This window comes from Pelophylax lessonae, assembly GCF_965119305.1.
Source record: "Pelophylax lessonae genome assembly, chromosome: 6".
NCBI lineage: Eukaryota > Metazoa > Chordata > Amphibia > Anura > Ranidae > Pelophylax > Pelophylax lessonae.
Genome location: NC_138773.1, coordinates 199,898,571 through 199,920,820, shown reverse-complemented (window position 1 = coordinate 199,920,820; position 22,250 = coordinate 199,898,571). Strand labels below are relative to the sequence as shown.

The window sequence follows — 22,250 nt, the reverse complement described above, 5'->3', positions numbered from 1 at the left end:
CCCTCCATGAGAGAGATGAGGGCAGTTTGTGTGGAATCTGAAGTTATCTGGTAGTTAGGTATTTGTTACTCACTTTGATGAGCCTTCTATGGGATAGATGAGACCCGTTTGAAGATCTGGTTGTTATGTATTTGTTGCCTTAAAATGAAATAGATACCGTATTTTCCGGCGTATAAGACGACTGGGCGTATTAGACGACCCCCCTAATTTTCATCTACCGGTAATACTTATACATAGGTTACCTTGGAGATATTATACTCAGCGTATAAGACGACCCCCAATTTTTGGGGGATTTTTTGAGGTTCTAAAGTAGTCTTATACGCCAGAAAATACAGTATTTGTGATAACGCCTCCCCTGATGACCACTTTGTTTTAGAATAGGTGACTTTTCAAACAGCCTTTGGCTCTTCCCCGAATGACAACGAGCTGAGACCTCTAACTCAGTAAAAAGTCCTCTTTTGTGATTGAGTGAAAAGAGTTAAGCTCTTTCTGGAGAAACTCTTTTGGAAAAGCTGAGAAAAATAAAAGTTGTTCTTAAAGGGAATCTGTGGCTAAATAAAACATGAAGCATAATGTAGTTGGCAGTGCTGGGTGCCTGGATGTCTTTTCTGATTTGTTGGCTAGCACCCTGGGACCACATAAAAATGGGGTTCTGTAATACAGAAAGAATGAACAGCTCCCTTGATCTTTTGGCTCTAGATTGTGCTTGCCTGAAGCTGTTAAAGGAGAAGTAGGGCCAAAGCTATTTTCACCCCAATTCTCCTGTGGGTCACAGGAGTGCACTTAGTTCTGCACTCCTGTGACCCATACTCAGCTAACAGTGAGCTAAAGTTTGCTATCAGCTGATGTCACTCAGCCAGTCCAAACACTGGAGAGATCCTGACGTTATTGTCAGGATCCACCCAGATGCCTAATCAGCCCCTGGCTCAGTCCTCTCAGCATACCACTGAAAGCCTGAGCCACCTGCTCCTGCCCCTCAACAGCTTAGCACTCCAGTGATTACCAAAGGGGCAGAACAGAGAGCCGGTGACATAGTCACTGTCTCTCTGCTCAAAAAATATTGAGAACTGAGTGGTCAGCGGTCTTTGTTCTCTTACTTCTCTGTCTTAAAGGTGGTGGAGGACAGATGCAGTGTCGGACTGATGCTGTGACTATATAGGTGAGTATGCTTGCTTGTTTGTTCCTACATCCCTCAGTTCTCTTAAAAAATCCACCCATTATAATTATGGGCCTATAACGAGGCCGGGAGGGAGGAGAGGACCAGGCAAAGCTCTGTCTGGGACAGGGTTTCCTCATTAGATCGCCCTGCTTTTCTGGGGTCTCAGGGCCCTCTACAACTAATTACAAAGGGCATGAAGGAAACTAGAAAAGCAAGCTACATTATGTAAGTGGCAATTTCCTATGGCCATTGACTCACTTTAAAGTAAATCTATCCTAATTCTATGAAACTACATCTGAGACTATACATAGAACAGGTACTGTATTACACAGCAAAAATATTACAAATGAATGCATTTCATGGCATAAAATTAGTAAATAAGGACTGTATCAAAGAAAAGGCTAATGTACCAAAAATAGAAAAGCTTACAAAAGAAAAATGTGTAAATCAGTGGATTGACTGTATCATTCGCGTCATACACCTACATTACCGCATTAAATAATACGATTATGCAAAGAATTACATATTTACATGCATGTGGGAGACAATCAAGTGATAACAGAAATGTGCATATGAGCTTGGCACTTTTGTGATTAAGTTGAATGAATAGTTATATTTCTGCTTTCATACATTATGTACAAAATTTCCATGACAGAAAAAAATGGAGCTTAATCATATTTAGAATTATTACATATATATTAATTTACAGTATATTTTCATAAAGGTGTACTTTTTTGGTTTCAAGCATACAAACCTTAGTTCATCCGTGTTGTGCCAAAGTTTCCTGCATGTACATGCTTAGTCTTCTCTATTAAGGTATGCAAGCCCAACGTGCCAACCCTACATGCTAGAAAAAAGAGAGGGGGCAAATGTGTGTATGAGTGCATGTATATTTTTTTTCTTTTTCATGTATGTGATATATATAACATATATGACATACATACAGTATATACATATATAAATATATGCATATATTTATATGTAGTTTAATATATCATTTTACATACACATAAAGCTTTTGTCATCCGAAAATCTTTCAATACAATATATGTAAAGTCCTATTTTCATATTTACATGTCCTTAGTATTTTGCTTTTTATTTGTATGACTTCATGTCCACTCTGTTAGTGCAGAGAAATCATGGCTTAGATTTTGAGAAATGTTTTTTGTGGATTAAAAGCCTGCAAAGCATGTAATAAAGTAATTCTTCCATGTTCCACGATGATGTCACCATTTTCCACATTGGTTGAACATGGTTGTTTCAGTAGCTACATCTACGGGGAGGTTTAATTTAGTATGTCTGCTTAGTGCTATGCCATGCAACTTTGCTCTTTTCTTCAGTAAAAAAAAAAAAAATCATGCCTTGGTTTTTCTTTAGTGTTCTTTGAGAAGAGTTAATCATGCTTAAGTTCGATGAAGCATACTGAGTGCCAACCAATGAGATAGAAGTGGTTTTCATTTTTGAACCTTATATTTTCAGGAAAAAACTATTGCACCTTTATTTGTAATGTTATATAGTAGGCTGATTTGGAGTTCAAAAGAGATATATTAACGAGCAGGCCTTTACATTCTGAGAAAAAAGCCAATGAGGATATTGTCAAGATATTAAAGACTCAATATTGATGGCCATGGATAGAATAGAGTGAAGATTCCCCATAAATGTGGCATTGGAGTCCTTGACCACTGATTGTAGGAAGACAATATCCATGTTGTCTCATATTCCAGACTGAGATGGGTCGTATCTTCTCTTTTTGACATTTCTTCCAGGGCGTATCAAAAGAAGGTGGGAAAAAAGGCAGAGAATCATTAGGGGTATTTAATAAATACAAAATTAACAAATAATGGTTGTGTTTATGGCAGAGAATGCAGATCACCATGAGGTAGTGTTGCACAAAATTCTGTACTACAATCAGAACTTCATATCCCCCTATGACACCAATAGAAATGATGTAATAATGCAGTGCTTGTGTTCAGATATACTTTATGTGTGCTGCATATCAGATGTCAGTGATGACACTACAGCATTGACACTATAGTGAATAGAATACAGTATCATTTGGTGAGTGCCCCTCTACCATGCAATCCTGCCATTCTTTATAGAGAAACAATGAAAGAAGAATGAACTCATCCAATGGTTAGTAAAGAATTTCCAGCCATGTGTACAGCAATTTTGTTAAAATGAAAAGTAAGCAGTGATGTCCATTCTCCTTACGCAGCGAATGTTTTTACTAAAATAGAGCATAACATTACAGTGCAACAACAAACACTGGGTGCAACCTCCCCATAATCTGGCTTTATGTGGGGCATCAAGCAGAAGGGCTCATGCATTCAATCTGGATACACTTGGCATATGCACTACTACCGCCCTCAGGTTAGCATGCAAAAACACAGAACAGTAGTTTCAGAATATGCATATGCAGCCATGTGTTCTGTGAGAAACTTGTGAAAAGTTCTGTTGGTTTAACAAAAAAATGATCTTCCATACATTTTTCACAAGCTAAAAAGCAGGCAGTTTTCAAAGTTTATGAGATACAAGCATAAAAAGTTATATGCAATGTTAAAACCGTTCATAGTTACACAGGTCCATAACCTTGATATAATCAACACAGCACAATACTGTATGTATAAATAATCCAGATTTCATACTGACAACATATTTAAAGAGCAACTCACTGGTCTATCCCCCCCCCCCCAAAAAAAAACAAAAAAAACAAACATGATTCTGTTTTATACTGTAGTACATTGTGTATACATTGATGATATTTATAGTAATGCTAATCACAAACTGATATTGTGGTGGCAAATTAAAGCACTAGCCATGATACATGTCAGCGACCTTCAAGTGGTAACACTTTAGCTTAATGGTTGTATGTTTTATTATTGGGACACACTTCGTGAGCTGTGTTTGACTTTGTTTGACAGACACAGTCTTGTACTACTATTGAACTACTTAGTAACCAGCAACTATTGAAACAACAAAAACTTTGGTCAAAAGTATGCAATGTACAGCACAGCATAAAAAGGGAGTAGGATTATGGAAGGGACAAAAGTGTCCTGTCATGGGCAGTCAGTGGAAAAAAAAAAATGTCAATAATCAGTAGGAAAAAAACAAAATGCCCTTCTGTTAGTGATTAGTGGGAGGAAAATATCTGGAAATATTGTTCAGTGGAAGGAAAAAAGCCCCAACATTAATAGGGGGGAAAATGGCTCTGGAGTCAGTGGGAATAAAAAAATTACCCGACGTTAGTGCAAGGAAAATATCCGGTGTTAATGGTTGGTGGCAGGTAAAAAGTCCAATTTAATTGATCAGTAGGAAAAAATGTCTTCATTGGTCACTCGGACAAGAATTTTCTACATCACTGCTCCCATGTCATTGGTGAGTGGGAGAAAAATTCCTGCCATTATTAGGCAGTGGGAGAAAACATGTCTGACATTAGGAAGAGGAAACATGACTCTTGGAAGATAAAAATGTCCCAACGTCAGTGGTCAGTGGCCCTTTATTAACATTTGGACCCCATATCAGTCCCCCAAATCACTGATCATCCCCCTTTAGTCTACTTTTCAGACCCATGATTAGCCCCTCTTCAGATCTCAGACCAGCCACCTTATATCTAGTTTGCTCCAGTTTTTCAATGTAAATTAGAAGTTATTTCGCATAAAAAATGTAAGGCGTACTGTCACCAGGGCGGCTGTTAGAAGTCACGTGGCCACATACAGCCTACCTGTTAGTGCAGGGCTAAAGCAGGCAGTGAGGAGGCAATATGCCTCTTCACCAACTGTCAAATGCTCTCTGAAGAGCGATCAGACCCCTGATGACTCAGCTTTGAGACAGAGAATGGTAATGAAGACATATGACAACATAAATTGGTTTCCACATCCATTAAAAAAATGCATAATCTTTTGTGGCAAGATTTATTCCACTCAGTCCTCCTTTGCGTGGTGATGCTAAATCTATCGCTATCAGTAAAGGGCACTTCAACCCTGTCCTTTCTAGGTTCATAAACAGCACCCTCAGATGCATTCATTTACCATTATTGGTCCTGCTTGCTGCCTAAATTCACTCTGGAGGCCCATGGGAAATCCTAATACTTTCAGGTATGTACGTATGCAAGTTCATGCTGCTCTCCCACAATGCAATGCTTGGTAATTTAGTGACCATTCACCGCATCCAAGCTCTTTCAACAGGGGCAGTAGGGTGTGCAAATATAGACTTTCAAGAAACAGATGTTATTGTACATCTACTTGGCAGGTGTACTAGGTAAAGTCTAGCAGATGGGAGGAGTTGTCTTTTGTGCAAGGTTTGCTCTAAAATTGACAGAATAACCAGAAATTTCACAGTAATTGTCAAGAGTATCAACTAATATTTCAGATTTTATTTGCTCCATGACACAAGGTACAATATTATTGGGTAAACACAGATAACAACTAAATCCTATTTACAGTAAAACACTGTCAGTTTCCAGAGAATTCACACAACTGTTACCCAAGAATTACTCCTTTCTCTAATCAGACTCAATAAGGTTTATTGTGGGAATTCTGGGTGAATGTTGTGTGAAAATATTTATAAATAGACCTCTACATGTTTAACCACTTTACCGCTGCTCACTGAGCCTCTACTGCGGCAAAGTGGTCCGTTATCGTCTGGCGACATACACCTACGTCGCCAGACACTCCCCTTTCCCGGCGGCGCATGCGTGCCGCTGGAGGTTCGCTCCCACTGTATTCAGTCACAGTGGGAGTCGGGCCAGGGGAGGAGCGGCGGTGATCACCGCCGCTCTTCCCCGATCGTCGGGTCGAGTGTGGAGATCCGCCCGCTTGTGTAAACAAAGCGGGCGGATCTCCTAAGTGACAGGCAGGGTCAGATTGCAGGGTTCAGCATAGCTGAACCTGAGATCTGTCCCTGTGTCACTCAGTCACCTCCCCCCACACATGTCAGTAAGCACCAGGCATACATTAACCTCTCCCTCTCTAATAAAATTAACCCCTTCCCTGCCAGTGTCATTTTTACTGTAACAGTGCATATGTATAACACTGATTACTGTAGTAATTTCACTGGTACCCCCAAAAGTGTCAAAAATGTCAGTCAAGGGTCCGATCTGTCCGCCGCAATGTCGCAGTCCCGCAAAAAAATCGCAGATTGCCGCCATCACTCGTTAAAAAAAAAACACCAAAAATGACAGAAATCTTTCCCTTAGTTAGTAAACGCAATAACTTTTGCGCAAACCAATCAAAATATGCTTATTGCGATTTTTTTTTACCAAAAATATGTAGCAGAAAACAAATTGGCCTAAAATGATAAAAAATTTAGATTTTTACATTTTTTGGGGGGGAATTTCATATAAAAAAAATGTGAAAAAAAGTAAAAATCACACAGGTGATCAAATACCACCAAAAGAAAGCTCTGTTTGTGGGAAAAAAAATTAGTTTGGGTACGGCGTTGCATGACCGCGCAATTGTCAGTTAAAGTCGCACAGTGCCGAATCGCAAAAAGTGGCCCAGACGTAAGACAGCAAAATCCTCCGGTGGTAAAGTGTTTAAGAGGGTTTAGCACTTTTAATACTGCTACACTATCAGTACTATTATCTGTCTGTTTACAGGATTGATTATAAAGTAAGTACTTCACATTGAAAATATGCACTTATTTCTCCCAAAGGGGAAATCAAATGGGCAAGTACTGGGGTATGGTGGGAGTGGATGGGGGAGGATTTTAATACACATCAGCAATATTGTTATATATTTTGCTTTAATTCAAAATGCAGGTAAAATGCTTTACCTTTAGAGATTTCCTAATTGCTAACACTAGAACGCACTGGGTCAAAATACATGAGGCACCCTGCTAGTTCCCAATCAAGTCAGTTGAATGTGATTCTCCCAAAATGCAGAATAGTGCAAATAAAAACTCATGGCAATGCACACTGCCATAAGCATTTTATTGTGAACACACGATAAATGCAGTTTACAGTAGATAGAAATCTGATTCAATATTATGTAGCCGGTCCACTTCTATGTGCTTCAGCTCACCAACTTTTTGTGTACAAACATTAGGGAGCTCTATTGAAAAAAAAAAAAGCAATTTCATGTGCTTTTAATGGATCTGACCCTCATGTGATAAATATGTGTTGCTGCATATCTATGGAAATGAAGAGGCTTGACACACAAGGCTGATAGTTGGAACAAGTAGGTAGAAAAGATATTTCCACAAAGATGCTCATTTAGAATACAAATATACTTTTCTGGAGAAGGGAGAGTGAGAGCAGGATAATGTCCTCAGTTTTTCTTTTGGTAAAGGATTATCGACTGTCCTGGAAAATCCCACCTTGTCTTTCTTTTTTTTTCTATGACCTGGAGACAGGGCCGGGACAAGGCGTAGGCAGGAGGGACATCTGCCCTGGGCACAGCAGAGCAAATGGGGCAGAGAATGAACATAGAGTGGTACACCCATTCTACAACATGCATTAGAAATGGGGGAGGAGGAGCAGTTCCACATTCTTGCCCTGGGCGCTGGATAGACCTGTCCCAGTACTGCCTGGAGATGTCTGGAGAAGTTTTAGTGTACCCACTGAGATATAGTTAATTAAATACACAGGTGGGATCAAATGATGCTCATCCTACTGTATATCAATGTGCAGTTGCCTTCAACTGCCTAAGTGCTGCCCACTAGGACGGTGTTGTACTTATCTTTGTCCCTAATCTGGAAAGCTTCAATGTGTGCCCCACTCAGATCCACGCAGCCTGCTCTCTGAAAATGACGGCTTCTACTGTGCATATAGGGAAGCAGTACTCTGAGTGACTGAAGACCCTAGGTGTATGGCTTTCCCATAGGAATAAAGGGGATTGTGGTGCACATACTCAGTAAGAACCAAACATTTTCACAGAGTGGGGCCATGCAGTCCAGATTACTGGAATGGAGCTAATAGTAAGTATTACATCTAGTGGGTAGCACTCATAGGGGCACAGTATCACTTCATTTTAATAATATTTCTAGTACAACTAGACATTCCCTACAAAACACCCCAGCCACCCCAAACTCTCTAGCCAACTAGGCTAATATGATCTAAAACCTACCCCAGCGTGTACTTATCTCACATTAGTGGTCTTTTGCTGTTCCTGCAGAAATCTCCTCTAATGCTTCCTATGACTGTGCAATAACTCCCCACAGACTTAGACAAAGTAGTACTTTTAGCACGTTTACTGTACAAAGCATCTCTGAAGGGAGATGTCGTCCTAGGTAGGACGCAAGTTAATACAATGTGGAATATGCTGCCTCTCTAGGACTATATCTTGCACTAGTGAATGGTGGGGGAGGGTGGAGGTATTGTGCAAAAGGTGGTCACCCCTTTTTTGGTGGCATTACTTAGCATGTATTCCAAAAAGGTAACACCCACGCCAGAAGCAGCCAACATGATAACCACAGTCAATGCAGTCCAGAGGAGCAGGAGATGTGTCTGTGACAGTCGGGCAGCTGCTGATGGTGATTCTTTCTGGTTCCCAAACAGCTTGCTAAATCTTGCTCAAAGTTTGCAAACTTTGGGGGGAACCCCATTGTAACCTAAGGGGGCAAATCTCGCTATTCAATTCTGGCCATTCGTAGGGCTATTAAGTAAGCTATATTTTTAAAAAGGGGGCTGGGTTATCCATTACTCCCAATTATTGTTTTTTGTAGCTTATCTGAGCAGGTGCAAAGGCTGCATTATATGTCCTTTTTTATTCTGTTGATGAACCTGTGAGGTTATTGACCACAAATTCATGTTTTCCAAATCCTGGTATTGACAGCAAACCTGTTATAGAGGAAAACTCACACCTCACCCCTAGTCACACAGACCAAAAGTGCAGTGGCTGCCCTAGAACAAAGCCTGGCAGACAAACAGTGAGGATGATTAAAGAGGAGAAAAAGGAATGCTGCTTTTCCTGCAAAATGCAAAAATAAATTAGGCTGGAGTTCAGCTTAAATTCTTTGTTGGCCCCTACTGAAAGTACTATTTTCCGGTTTGCCCATCAAAAAAAAAGCATCTGTAGGGTTTAAGTTGGCTTGGCCTGATATTACACAGGACTAAATATTTTCCCCCTACCATGAGGTGACAGGGCCCTTGCTTGGAAATGTGTTAGCTTCACTCCAGCTGCTGGAGAATGGGACAGCAAGGCAATGTGGGGAAGGAAGGTATCATCAGTCATCAGTGGAAGAGGTAGGCTTTTAAGTTCACACAAAAGGCACCTACTCTCCCCTTCCAACTGTTTAGACTTATTTGGAGCTTCCTAATAGAAAATACGTGATTTTTTTTTTTTGCTTTGCATTTAAAATTTTAATAATGAAAAGGGGTAAATTAAGGCAGGAGTTATGAAAGTTGCTTTGTGCTTGAACACTGCAAAAAATGTATGAGATGACATGCTCATAGTGAGTGTATCACTTCAATATAATATTAATTCAGACATAAACACACAACACAAAAATATGTCACTTTAACCACTTGCCTACTGTGCACTTAAACACCCTTCCCATCCAGGCCAATTTTCAGCTTTCAGCGCTCTCACACTTTGAATGACAATTGCGCGGTCATGCTACACTGTACCCATATGAAATTTTTATCATTTTTTTCACACAAACAGAGCTTTCTTTTGGTGGTATTTAATCATCTCTGGGTTTTTTATTTTTTACAAAAAAAAAGAAAAAAGACAGAAAATTTTGAAAAAAAAAAAAAAGTTTTTCTTATTTTCTGCGAGTAAATTTTGAAAATAAATTTTTCTCCCTCACTGATGTGCGCTGATGAGGCGGCACTGATGGGCACTGATAGGCTGCACTGATGGGCACTGATGAGGTGGCACTTATGGGCACTGATGAGGTGGTACTTATGGGCACTGATGAGGAGGTACTAATATGCCGCACTGATGAGCACTGATAGGCGGCACTGATAGGCGGCACTGATAGGCGGCACTGCTGGGCACTGAGAGGTGGCACTGCTGGGCACTGAGAGGTGGCACTGCTGGGCACTGAGAGATGGCACTGCTGGGCACTGAGAGGTGGCACTGCTGGGCACTGAGAGGTGGCACTGCTGGGCACTGAGAGGCGGCACTGACGGGCGGCACTGATGGGCACTGGCGGATGGCACTGATGGACACTGACGGGTGACAGTGATGAGCACTGACGGGCGGCACTGATGAGCACTGATGGGCAGCACCATCAGTGCCCACACTCAGTGCCCATAGTGCTGCCAGTCAGTGCTCATCAGTGCCTAGATGAGCAGGCACTGATGGGCACTGACTGGCAGCACTATGGGCACTGATTGTGGGCATTGATGGGGGCACTGATGGCGGGCACTGTGGGCACTGATGGTGGGGGCAGTGTGTGTGTTTTTTTACCTTCAGTAATCAGGGCACTGGTGATCAGTGCCCTGATTACATTTGTCTGTGTCCCCAGCGGCTGTCGGCTCCCCCTCCTTCCTCACACTGCAGTGTCTGTGTGAGGAAGGAGCGCCGGCGATGAGAGATGATCTCATATGTTTACATATGAGATCATCTCTCATTGGACGGCTTGATCACGTGGTGAATGGCCGCTGTGATTGGCCATTCACCACGATCTGTGATCGGCCGTGTCCAAGGGACACGGCCGACACAGATTCCCCCCGATGCGCGCTCGCAGGAGCGCGCGGGGGGGCGTGTCACTGGAGGCCGTTTAAAAACGGCCTCCCGAAAATTCGAGTCCGCGCTGCAGCCGTATATAGGCTGTAGCGCGGATGGGAAGGGGTTAAATAGGAGGTGGATTTATAAATATCCAAGTATTTATTTATTGATGACATTAGCATAGATTTAATGTACCCTCACTAAAATACACAGATGAAGAAGTCTCGCTTTTTTTGCTAATGTCAGAGCTTCCCATCTGTAAAATAATATATTTTCTGTTGCTCTGTTTTTTCCAGAGGTGATTATGAATCTCAAAATCTCCTTTTGAGTTTTGTATTCAACTCTATAGCGCTGGGCAATTTTTAGCCTGGATGATGGCCAGCATCATCCAAATACCTCCTCAGCTTGGATGTCAGGAACAATCCCCATATAATCATCATGCTGCTGCACATGCCATTTGTGGGTGTTGCTATCGGCATTCTGCATGTAAATGCAGTCTAATAACACCAACTGACTGTCTCAGAGGTTGATTGGCTTAATTATTGCAGATAACAAACACGTACAGTCAGAAAATATCTGTGAGCATTTAGTGCAGGTGATCAATAGGTCATGCCTTAGAATGGCAGCATATAGCAATACTGAATTATAGCACTGACACTGTCAAGATACAGACACTTATCAGTCCTGATATGCTCAGCAATGATAGGCAAGTTTTGCTATATCTGTGCCCATAATGCCGCATCACAAGCCCATCAACATGTCTGCTCTTTAACCCGCCCAGAAGGTGACCCACAGGCCAATCCAGCCCTGTGCTTTAAAAAGTCAAGGGCTTATGGGGATTGTACCTTGTTGCAAGAAGCAAGTAATTGCATCACTTGAAAATTTCTGCAACTGTTTTAATATCACCAACTTTGAAGTTAGTTAGGCAGCATAGATGGGCAAATCAGTCGGCAGATAACTTGTATATATCAAACTTTTATTGCAGAATGCTAAGAAAACAGCTTGACATACAGTTAAAATCCATATATATTTATTTTCACCTGCAATAGGATTTGTAATGGCCAGCCATTCTGCACACACCTCTGTGAGCCAGTAATATCACTCTACTACATCTTGCTTTACTGCTGAGCCAGCCCTCTCCTTAAAAATAAGGGGGAGTTTGCAGATGTATTGTTCATTGTTTAGACCGGAGGTGAAGTGGTGTATCACCTGTCTGGTTATGCAGTGTAGCAAATGTGTGACAGTCACTGACCATATACAGTATGTATGTCAACTGGTCAAATGTATATTTGACTTTTGCTAAAAGTTTAATTTCAGCTACAGCAAACAAGTATTTTTTTTTTTTAATTATCAATTAGTAAACAATGCAAACATATTTTGCACAGTCTACAGATACAAAATGGAGTAGATAAAGATTGTCAGGAAACATATATATCATGCTAAAAATATATAAAAAACAAAATGGGTCATACATTTTAATATTTTTAAGTGTATTATACATTTGAGTCCAATGAGTGGCTTAAAAAACTTCAAAACCAAAAACAAATTTAGGTTGGTCTTAATTTAACTAGAAAGAGTTACAGCTGTGTGTTTAACTACTAAGATAATTATTACATCTACTGCTTTTCTTTAATCATTCACATTCTTTTATTCTAAGTAAGAACACCGCAAATAATTATTTGAAACCAAAAAGTAAATACGTAGCAATTAGATTCTTTTGGTAGTCAATACTGCAGTGTACTAATTACAGTAACTATAATTACTGTTAATTTTACATAGCAGTTAAATAAAATCATCTAACAGATTTTTTACTAAAGATTATTACTCATTCTTACTCATGCGTAGTCATTAAGCCACCTATCATCAAATTATTATACAACAGAAATTCAGAATATAAACAGTCAGTAGCAAATAACTCACTAATGCCCACACAGAACTGATTCTATCAACAATACAGAACATTGATCTTTTTTTTTTTCACGTTTTTCATACTGGCATTTTTAAACAGAAGTCCATGATACCAATGCCAATCCACCAAATTCTACATGTAAGAATAGTTTATTGTTTCCCACCCCTTCAAAATCAACATGCACTTTAAGCTGTGAGCTAGGCCAGGCCACTTTATTGAGGTTCTGCTACAGTGTATACATCAATTAGCTCATCTATTTTTTTAATTATTAGCTTTAACTAATAAAGTATTATTTTAATGTTTTCTCAAACAAAATGACACTTTAGGTGCAAAGATAAGATCTTACTTTGCTGACTTTAAAATAGAATGCTTGAATATCAACTTACATTACATAGACCCCAAACGTTCTACTAAAACTGGATAAACACTGGATAAAAACATGTTGCTAATTTAAGTACCAAACCAAGTTACGTATGTATGTAGTTGATGTACATTATGCTACAAATATTGAACATCAGCTTTCATTCACATGTCAGATCCTACTAGGCTAAAATCATATTTAGGTTCATTTATTCAAGAAGTTTGGAACTAAGTCTTAGTTTGATGCATCATAGTTTTGAGAAAGCAAAATCTGGACTCAATTAAATAAGATCTTTTCTAAATTTTGAAAAAAAAACTCTTTCATTGAAAACCAAGATGGGTAGGGAGCAAGTTCTTCCTACCTATAATTTTAAATAGTGAAATATAAGACTTAAATGAAAAGTGCATTTAATCCCTTGTAGATTGCCTTAGCTTAAACTGTAATAAACATGGTCAACTGGGACCAGTTATTAATATTTTTAATACATAATAAGTTACATAAAGGATACAAGTATCCCTGTTGTGACAATCAATATCTATATGTATCTTTCTATCAGCTGGGTGCATTTTTTTTTAATGTGTTTGTATTCTGATGTAAACTTGATAACACATTCTCATAAATTCTTCACTCTACATAATCCATTATCTCGCAGGACAATTACTGTCCAGAGACAAGGGCTAACTAAACTTTGACTTACATTATCATTAGGTCAGAAATCTGTTAAGTCTACTTCCTTTTCCTGAGTGTCACAATATGTAACAACAGGCAATAATATTATAGACTATATATACTGTCCTAGTAACAGAAAAGAGATATCCATACTTTAAAACAAAATATGTTCCATTTACATCATATAAAAAAAAAAAAAAAAAAACTACATTGTACTTTGAATGTTTTATTTTGCGTATAACACACATTTCGCATGTCTGTGTGTATACACTAATCAAGGGTATATCCATGATTTACATATATTTTCCATATATTATTTTTTGTGTATATTTATACCAGGGCTTCTATGTTCATGTTAGATCTATCTTGTCACCCAAGTGTCAGCTGCTCTTTCACGTTCTTCATTTTTTAGACAAATTTCTTGTTTTTGTTCGACCTGGATCATGTAGCAGAAACTCAAAATGTTGTGAAAAACAGTAAGCAGTAGAGTCATGGCATAGCCATTGAAGAGAAGACATGCGTTATTCCTTACTTAAAGCCCCATCCAGTCCCCCCAAGGACAATAGCTGCTACCAGGATGGCACCAGCGATGGACCCTATTATAAGGTTGGTAGCACTAGGACCTGTGGTAAAGGATCATGGGAAGAAAAACATAAGAACCAAAGACAAATGGGAAACTCAAACAAATAATTTTGTAGTTTGACATAAAATAAATAAAGGTTTTTGGTCTTATTTAATAAAACAATGCACACTGTATAACATGCAGTTAAAATTATACAATTATTTAAGATTTATCCATTATGGACCAAATTACCCTAAAATGAGTCGGACTGATATAATATAGATTACTACACTTTGCACGTTTTAACTGTTATCTGCACTGTCTTATTGAATAAGCCTGATTATTTTCTCATTGGTTTTCACATCTAGTGAATATACATTTTGTAGCATTATTTCATAATGATTTGTGTTGCTCAAAATTTAGGAAATTTGTTTGCAGTATTTCCATGTTTGCAGTAATAGCAACCTTGTATTTTTGTCTAAGTTAAAAAAAAAGCAAAACACTGTTCCTTTTTGGAATCTAAAAGGCTGAAAAATCATTGTTGATAAAGTAATTGGATAGAAGTATGAAATTGCTTTCCTTCTGTGAAGGCTAATTAGCCCACCCACTTAAAAGTTACATTTTAAACCACAATATTTAAATATCTTCTAATATATGAACTCAGTTTGCCCCTGTTTACTCTCCAGAAAGTTAAGAAAAAGGGGTCTTCATGAATTCAAAGAGATCGTTTAAACATCTAAACACTATTGTGACGGATACATTCCAAACATCAAAGCAAGCTATTTGTCATTTACAAGCAGCCATCAAACAGTGTAAGGCAGCAAGCAGGCTTAAGAAAAAAAGGGTGACCAGAAGAAGCCTATTTGTGCAATTATCTCTAAGGAGCAGAGAACTCTTAAAGCAACTGAAGGGTCCTTGTCATAATTAACCTACACCTCAGCTTGGTATTTCCATGACACAGTCAGTTTTCAATTGCATGTACAAGTCTTTCATTGTTTCTAAACATTCGTCAATATCCTTTTACAGCAGTTTTTAAGATGGTCCAGAAACACTATGCGGTTGATTTACTAAAGGCAAATTGGTTCACTTTGCAAGGGAATTTTTCGTTAGCTTAGTGAATGAGATAAAGCTCATCTGACTTCTATCATTCAATCAGAAATATTTTTTTTTTCTTTTCCGTGATTAGTTATTTTTTGCAAAGTGTTTTTTCATCATTTTCACTAAGCTAAGGGAAATTTCCCTGGCAAAACGTAAATTTCCTTGCAAAGTAAACAGCCTATTTTTCTTTAGTAAATCAATCACTATGACTCTATAAGCAGACATATTTCATGATGATCAAAAGAGGTATGCCAATGCTATATCCCTGAAGTCAATAACCAGAAGCAGGCACTGAGTTGTCTATAAACATTATTTTAAGCCAGAGAAAGGCAGCAAGATTTCTGAGAACCTCTGCAATGGCAACCCCCACTTCTTTCTCCAACCAGACTTCTCATTGCCCTTGCCATTTTTGACCTTATGAGTTTGACATTTATATCCCCATTTCATTTTTTGATAGTGGTTAGATGGTAAGAGGATACTATAAACATCACAGCATCCTGCTTGTAAAAAATGTAATGGGTTTTTACTTAATTTCTATCCGGATTTCTTCTCTCTTTCACTGTACTAATACAAGAGCATACTTTCATGTAGCCCAATGCTGTGGAGCAATATCATGTACAAATCATGATATGAAAAATATCATTAAGGACTCATGCTATATAATGTGAGCCCACTGTGAAGGGCTGGCTGTAGCACATTATTGTGTAAAAATGCAACCTTTCCTACTTGTTTAGCATACACAAAAATTTTGTGAACTGAAACATTAGGACATAAGGCAAATTGTCTTCTCTATAGCAGTGGTCTTCAAATCCGGTCCTCGGGACCCACCAACAGGCCAGGTTTGCAAGATAACTAAATTACATCCCAGGTGATATAATTTGCTGCTAAGTGATTGCAGTATTCTAGTCTGCATCCCCCAAGGTAATACTTAAAATCTGGCCTGTTAGTGGGTCCCGAGGACCGGATTTGAGAACCACTGCTCTATACGTTAGGGCTGTGTTGGGCAACACTGCCCAATGCAGTCCAACAGAGCTGGTGTGAACAAACCCTAATGTATAATGGATACAGAAATAGATCTGTATGCTTTGTCTAATTCTTGATGATCAATAAACGACATTTCTGTGTAATTAAGAGTATAAAAAGATGGAGCAACTATTTACTTGATTATAGGAACAAGCTTCAGACTGGGTTCACACTGAATTCAGAGCAGCTCACAGCAGGGGGTCCAGTGCATCCCCTTGCCCGGTTTTAGGTCTGAATTAGGTCCAAATTTTTGACTGAATTCGGACCTGAAATGGACCAGAAGATGCACAGGACTTTTCTGCAAGCCACTCCGCAGCCAACACGGAGCTGTGTGAACTGGCTCCATTGAGAGCCAGGCACAGTCTCCTGTAATGTGAATTTGATGCGCGGAAACTCACATCCAATTCGCAATAGTGTGAGCCCAGCCTTAATGCATTTTCATTTTTAGTTTCACTACCCACTCCCCTTTATTGCATTTTTGGAAGATTTCATTTTTTGAATACTGGATTAGCTCAACAGGGGTAGACACATTTAAAACTGAGAATACCTATACTATAACATACGTTCAAGTGCAAGTGTATATGTGCATGGTAGACAGTTTTGTTGTAGAGGCATGGCCAACACCAGAGAGCAACCCACTCCGTTCTCCTTACTGAATATAAAAAGTAATTTTCATTCCATATCTCTGGCCCCATTATCTATCCATCTATCTACACTATATACAGTAATATCAATAATAAGGGACTGTTAAAAGTATCCATAACCCATCTAGTTACATTCCGTGTTTTGTTTTGTTTTTTTATTTCTTTAACTAAAAACTTAAGCACAGGGTTCTATTTCTGTCGTTTTTATATTAATTGGTATAAAAAAAATACTGCTGGAGATCAGATATTTTTTTCTGAAAAGGAAATATATAAGCAAACAGTGAGTGGATAGTGTTCAAAGTGAGGCGAACTTTTACCGTCCACTGTAAAAGGAAAGTCTTTAACAACTTACCTGTAGAAGACATACTATTTAAACAACGGTTAATAAAAATTGTTTATTTTTTGAGAGCCATAAAAACCATTTGCTACTTGTCCTGTAGCAAAGACTGTAAATATGTGCTGAATGTCTAGCATGTTAATATATAGCAAGGCTACTTAAAGTGGACCTAAACTCATTAGTATCCAAGTTCGGGCTAGTTTTATTATGACATTTATTGTTATCCATGTTATCTAAATAAATATTCCTGAATTAAATTCCCCAGACTGAAGACTAGTATTGTTTTTGCCCAATGACAAAAAGTTTTCACTACATCTACAACACATTACAAAACTCAAACTACACAATGATACCTGTAATATTACATTAAACAAGAAACTTTACCTTCAACAATAACTGCAAGACATAAGTTACACAAATACAAAATACAGCAAATAATGCCCAGATATTATTTTAACGGAATATAACAGGATTTAGAACACAATCTCATCTCCTTGAACAAGAGTTCAGTTCAGCCTAAACAGAGTGCTGCTTCGTTCATTCGTTCAAACATTTTGCAGCAATAGTTGTGATTAAGATTTCCATTTCCAATTACATTGTTGCAAAAAGAGTGGCAGGTTTTCAAGCCATGTCACCATGGATAATATTAGCCATGTATAAACCAAGATGGGTACCCTACCAACCAAAAATCTGAGTCTTTGAACAGGTGTTGCAGATACAACATATTCTCTAATATTAGATTAAAATATGGTTGGTAATATAGAAGTCATCTGAAAAAAATGGAAAGGGGTAGAGGAAGAAAGACTAAATGTGTATGTATTACTGTAATACAATAGTAAGACATTTCTACTGTCTGAAACAATATTTTAATAACCTCATTGTGATGAGAAAGAGAATGTATTTAAAGTAGAACTAAAACCAAAACTTTAACTGTAATTCATTTTTGACAGAGTGGGTGAAAAGTAGAATCTTTCTTATGCTTTCTTTTTAACTGTCTGTGCTCCTGACGGGGCAAATTGCCATCATCTCATATCCTAGTGCTTGAAGACTGATGGGACAACATGTGAAATCTCCAACTGAAAGCACAGAAAGCAATTCAAACTATTTTTGGTAGAGTGGGGAAGCTCTGCCAGGTTTTTGTATTTCAATATTAGTGAGGTTCAACTTCACTTAATGTCAGGCAGAACATGAAGTATAAGCATATCTCTTAAGCAGGACCATAGACAGCAATAAAACCCCTAATATTGTTTTTACACTTTTACATTTGTTTATAGTCCTAATGAGGGAATCTACTAAAGCCTCAAAATATGTTATCTAAGATTACAACAATTACATAAAACACATTCTGACTAAGTGCCGGTTCACACTTGTGCGATGTGAATATGCAGCGTGTTCCCGCATCGCATCTGCACATCTGGCAGTTCACACTGCCATATGCCATACGCAGGGGGTGTCAATTAAAAGTTAATGACACCCCCAGTTGCGATCACATATCGCAGTACGATCTGCAAGTACGCACAGAATCCGATCGCACAAGTGTGAACCACTGTGCTATCCGATTCTACTGCGGCTCAAAAAAAGCCTCATGTGCGCGTTTGGTGCGGATACAGTGCAAATTTAGCCATACAAAGTGTATGGTTGAACTCGCATCCGCACATCAGATCGCATGTAATTAGGAGCAGTGCGCTCCGAATTATATGCGATCTCCGCAAACGCGAAAGTGTGAACCGGCACTAAGAACTATTTGTCTACCTTTACCATGGCATCCAAATTAGGGTTTGCCCCTCCTAGTGGGAGTAGGACTCTGAACTATGCTGTACTTTATTTTTCACTAAACATGTGGTGTTTTGGTGTTGGTGGATTCCATGTTTGTGCATGTGAGTTTGCTACATCTTCTGACGAATGATGGTCTCTGGTTTGCACCCAGATTTGTTTAATCAAATCCAAACACAGATTCTACCTTTTCCCCACTTCGTCCAAAATATAAAAAAAAGGGTTGGCTGAAATATTCAGGTATATATAAGAAGAAAAAAAACAACACACGGTAGCATAGGGGTCTAATTATTAGTAATCCAGGCCAGCAGGTAATTTATTTCTGGCTGTAGTTCTAAAAAAAAATCAACTAATAGCAGTTGTTTGGAGTTGGGAGGCCACCATTGAGTTTTGTTTTTATTATTACATATTTGCAGAAAGGAATAAAGCCAAAAAAGGGCCTGTAGCATGACAGTTTATGTTTTAAAGAGAAGTGGGTACTCCTATCGTTGGCAAACACTGATATGCCTATTTTAGGTGTCAGCAGTTTACTAATGGATACTGCTTTTATTTAAATAGTTATAAAAAAGAGAAACGTGCGTCGAGTTTCAAGACAATTGTATTGATGTGCATATTGTTACTGTTACGAGATATTTTAATATATTTGTATGACTATGTTCTGTTTTGTGTATGTCAAACATTTATGTTGTTTTACTTTTGTATATTGGTTCTATACAATAAACCAGATACATTTCAACTTGGGTTTTATGACTATTGGGTCCACCTCATCTAAAGTCCCGCGGGCAATCTTCTCTTTTTTATATGTATTCAATTGGGATGGAGGTGTACTCAAATATGAAATGACAGTTTAGGTCCATTTCATTTTTTTCGCTTTTTATTTAAATACTTTTGCAACAATTTTGTAAGTGTTATGGATATTTTAAAAGTTTAGTGCATAGACAGAAGCTGTACAATGTTTTATTAAACAAGTACTTACAAAAACAATTCACCAGTTAACATAAATGGCAAATGGGCCCAAGTGTAGAAATACTTTGATATGCTTGTACAATCAGTAATATATATACAGGATCTTGCACAGTAGATTTACTGTAACTTGTAGGCACAATTACAATAAATATTGTTAATATAAAAGTTGTCAAATTTGCTACAACTTAATTCACTTGATTGCACATTGATATATTCAAGAGCCAGATAAAAACAACCAATTTATTCTAGAATCCGGACCAGCTTGTTTTTGTTGTAATTATTTTAAAATTTAGCCAAAAAAAGAACTGCCCCCCTTATCAAAGGCTGCATTTTACCAAGGTAAAAAGGCTTTATTTTTTACCACAAACAATTTAGGACAACAAAAATTGACACGTCTAGTTCTGAGTGGGTTCGAGGAAGAGAGAAATTCATACTATGCCCCACATTTTCCCAGACAGGAGAAGGTCAACACTGCATGAGCAAATCACATAACAAGGACACGGTCAAATCACGTGACTATTACGTTCATCACCACATGACACAAAGCCAATGGGACAAGTACACATAAGGCTCAGACACACAGTATACTTTCACCTCAGACACTAATCACCAGACATAAAACTTGGAAAAATGCTTACTCTATTCCCCACCCTGTGCCTCCAAATATCACCCCCAGAGCCAGAATGGTCCCTGCCACTGCACCTATAAGTCTGTTAGTGGCCATGCTCACTGTTTGGAGGGAAAAGGGAGATTATTTTTCACAAGAAGAATAACTTTTCATGAATATTATTAAAACAAGTATAAATCATCTGTCTGTAAAAATTGTTTCTTGGAATCTTCTATTAAATTCAATTGAGCGGATTACATTGAAATAGTAGGTCAACTAGTAAAGAAATTTAATTCTTGCATGAAATTGTCTGTATGCTTATACAGTTTGCACTTTCATGAAACTCTACAACATAGTGTCCTGACTAAATGTAGTGAAGGTGGAACCTCACATTAAGAGCTCATTCACGCGGATGATTTTTGCCGTATGTAGCCAAGGGTTGCTCAGTTGTCCCTAATTGCAATTAACCACTCAGATGGGCAGTTACATGCGAACAGCCATGACACATTTCAGCCTGTCATTTGTGTAGGCTGCTTGCCAAGGCTGTGCATACCCACAACAGAGTAAATCTGATTCTTGGTGGCCTTATATTTATTTGCATGTTATTTCTTAATATAGGTGATAACTATATTTGTCTTCAGACACAATGACTTTGGGTAATTATTAAAAACAACACCCTTTAGCCTAGCTATATAGTAATACAATGATCCTAAAGTGATCCTAAAGTGAACCAGTGCCCAGGCTATGCATACTAAAGTATATAACCAACCTAAAAAAGCAGTAAAATCACTTTAAAAAATATCATATTAACATCTGAAGCTATAGACATTGTGGAGAAATCCATCTTTAAACTTCATAACAGAGGCACTAAAACTTTGGTTGTTTTCTTATTACTTTATATAGCAGCAGAATCTTGGCAGTCTGCCAGCCGTCTTATGTGAATACACAGCAGTGTGAACAGCCTGTGAACTGTTAGAAAACCAACTAAAATCTGAGCTTAAGAGCCTTTGTTTTAACCTTTGAGAATTATTTAATTCACAGTACAATCCGCTAGAGAGGTCAGAGATGGCTTGTTTTAAAGTTTGTTTACTGCTTGATAAGAACTGCTGGTAAAATTACTTGAAATTTACCTTTATATTATCTTCCTATAATATCCTTTACATGATATATCCGACTTTTAGAGTATAGAACCTCTTTTCTTTTTATCACCTGCTCCAGAATACCCCATGGAAAAGTGGATTCAGGCATTCTCCCTGAAGTGTATAATAGAATACAGAAGAATAAAAAGGTGGTATTTACTAAGTGGGTGCCAGTGTGCAATGCAATCTCCTGGAAACTCCTGGAATGGGAAGTGCATTGAATATTTTGTTCTTCAGATTAGGAAGGCTGAATTTAAGGTGGGATTTAGGTCTGTTTACCTATATTTACATCTATTTTAGACACGTGTCAATGTAGCTTTCTTTTACATGACTGTGAGATTTTTTCTGTTAGACTTCTAGGTCCATGCAGTTAGGCTCATTATTGGCTT

At 38.3% G+C, this 22,250-nt stretch overlaps 1 protein-coding gene across 5 annotated transcripts in view; it reads right to left on the bottom strand.

Annotated features, from left to right (window-relative positions):
- Positions 1-1,276: 1,276 nt before the first annotated feature.
- The window catches only part of ADAM23 (ADAM metallopeptidase domain 23), a 306,801-nt gene continuing 285,827 nt past the window's right edge, over positions 1,277-22,250 (bottom strand). For 2 of the 5 annotated variants that reach the window (XM_082261892.1, XM_082261895.1), the window contains exons 25-26: positions 20,754-20,844; positions 1,277-2,918 (exon numbers count right to left, since the gene is read on the bottom strand). In XM_082261892.1, the coding sequence (XP_082118018.1) occupies positions 2,873-2,918; positions 20,754-20,844 (137 nt within the window). In that variant the 3' untranslated portion in view covers positions 1,277-2,872. Of the gene's footprint in view, positions 2,919-14,244; positions 14,336-20,753; positions 20,845-22,250 lie in introns of those variants that run through there. The other 3 variants (XM_082261893.1, XM_082261891.1, XM_082261894.1) reach the window with 2 other exon arrangements.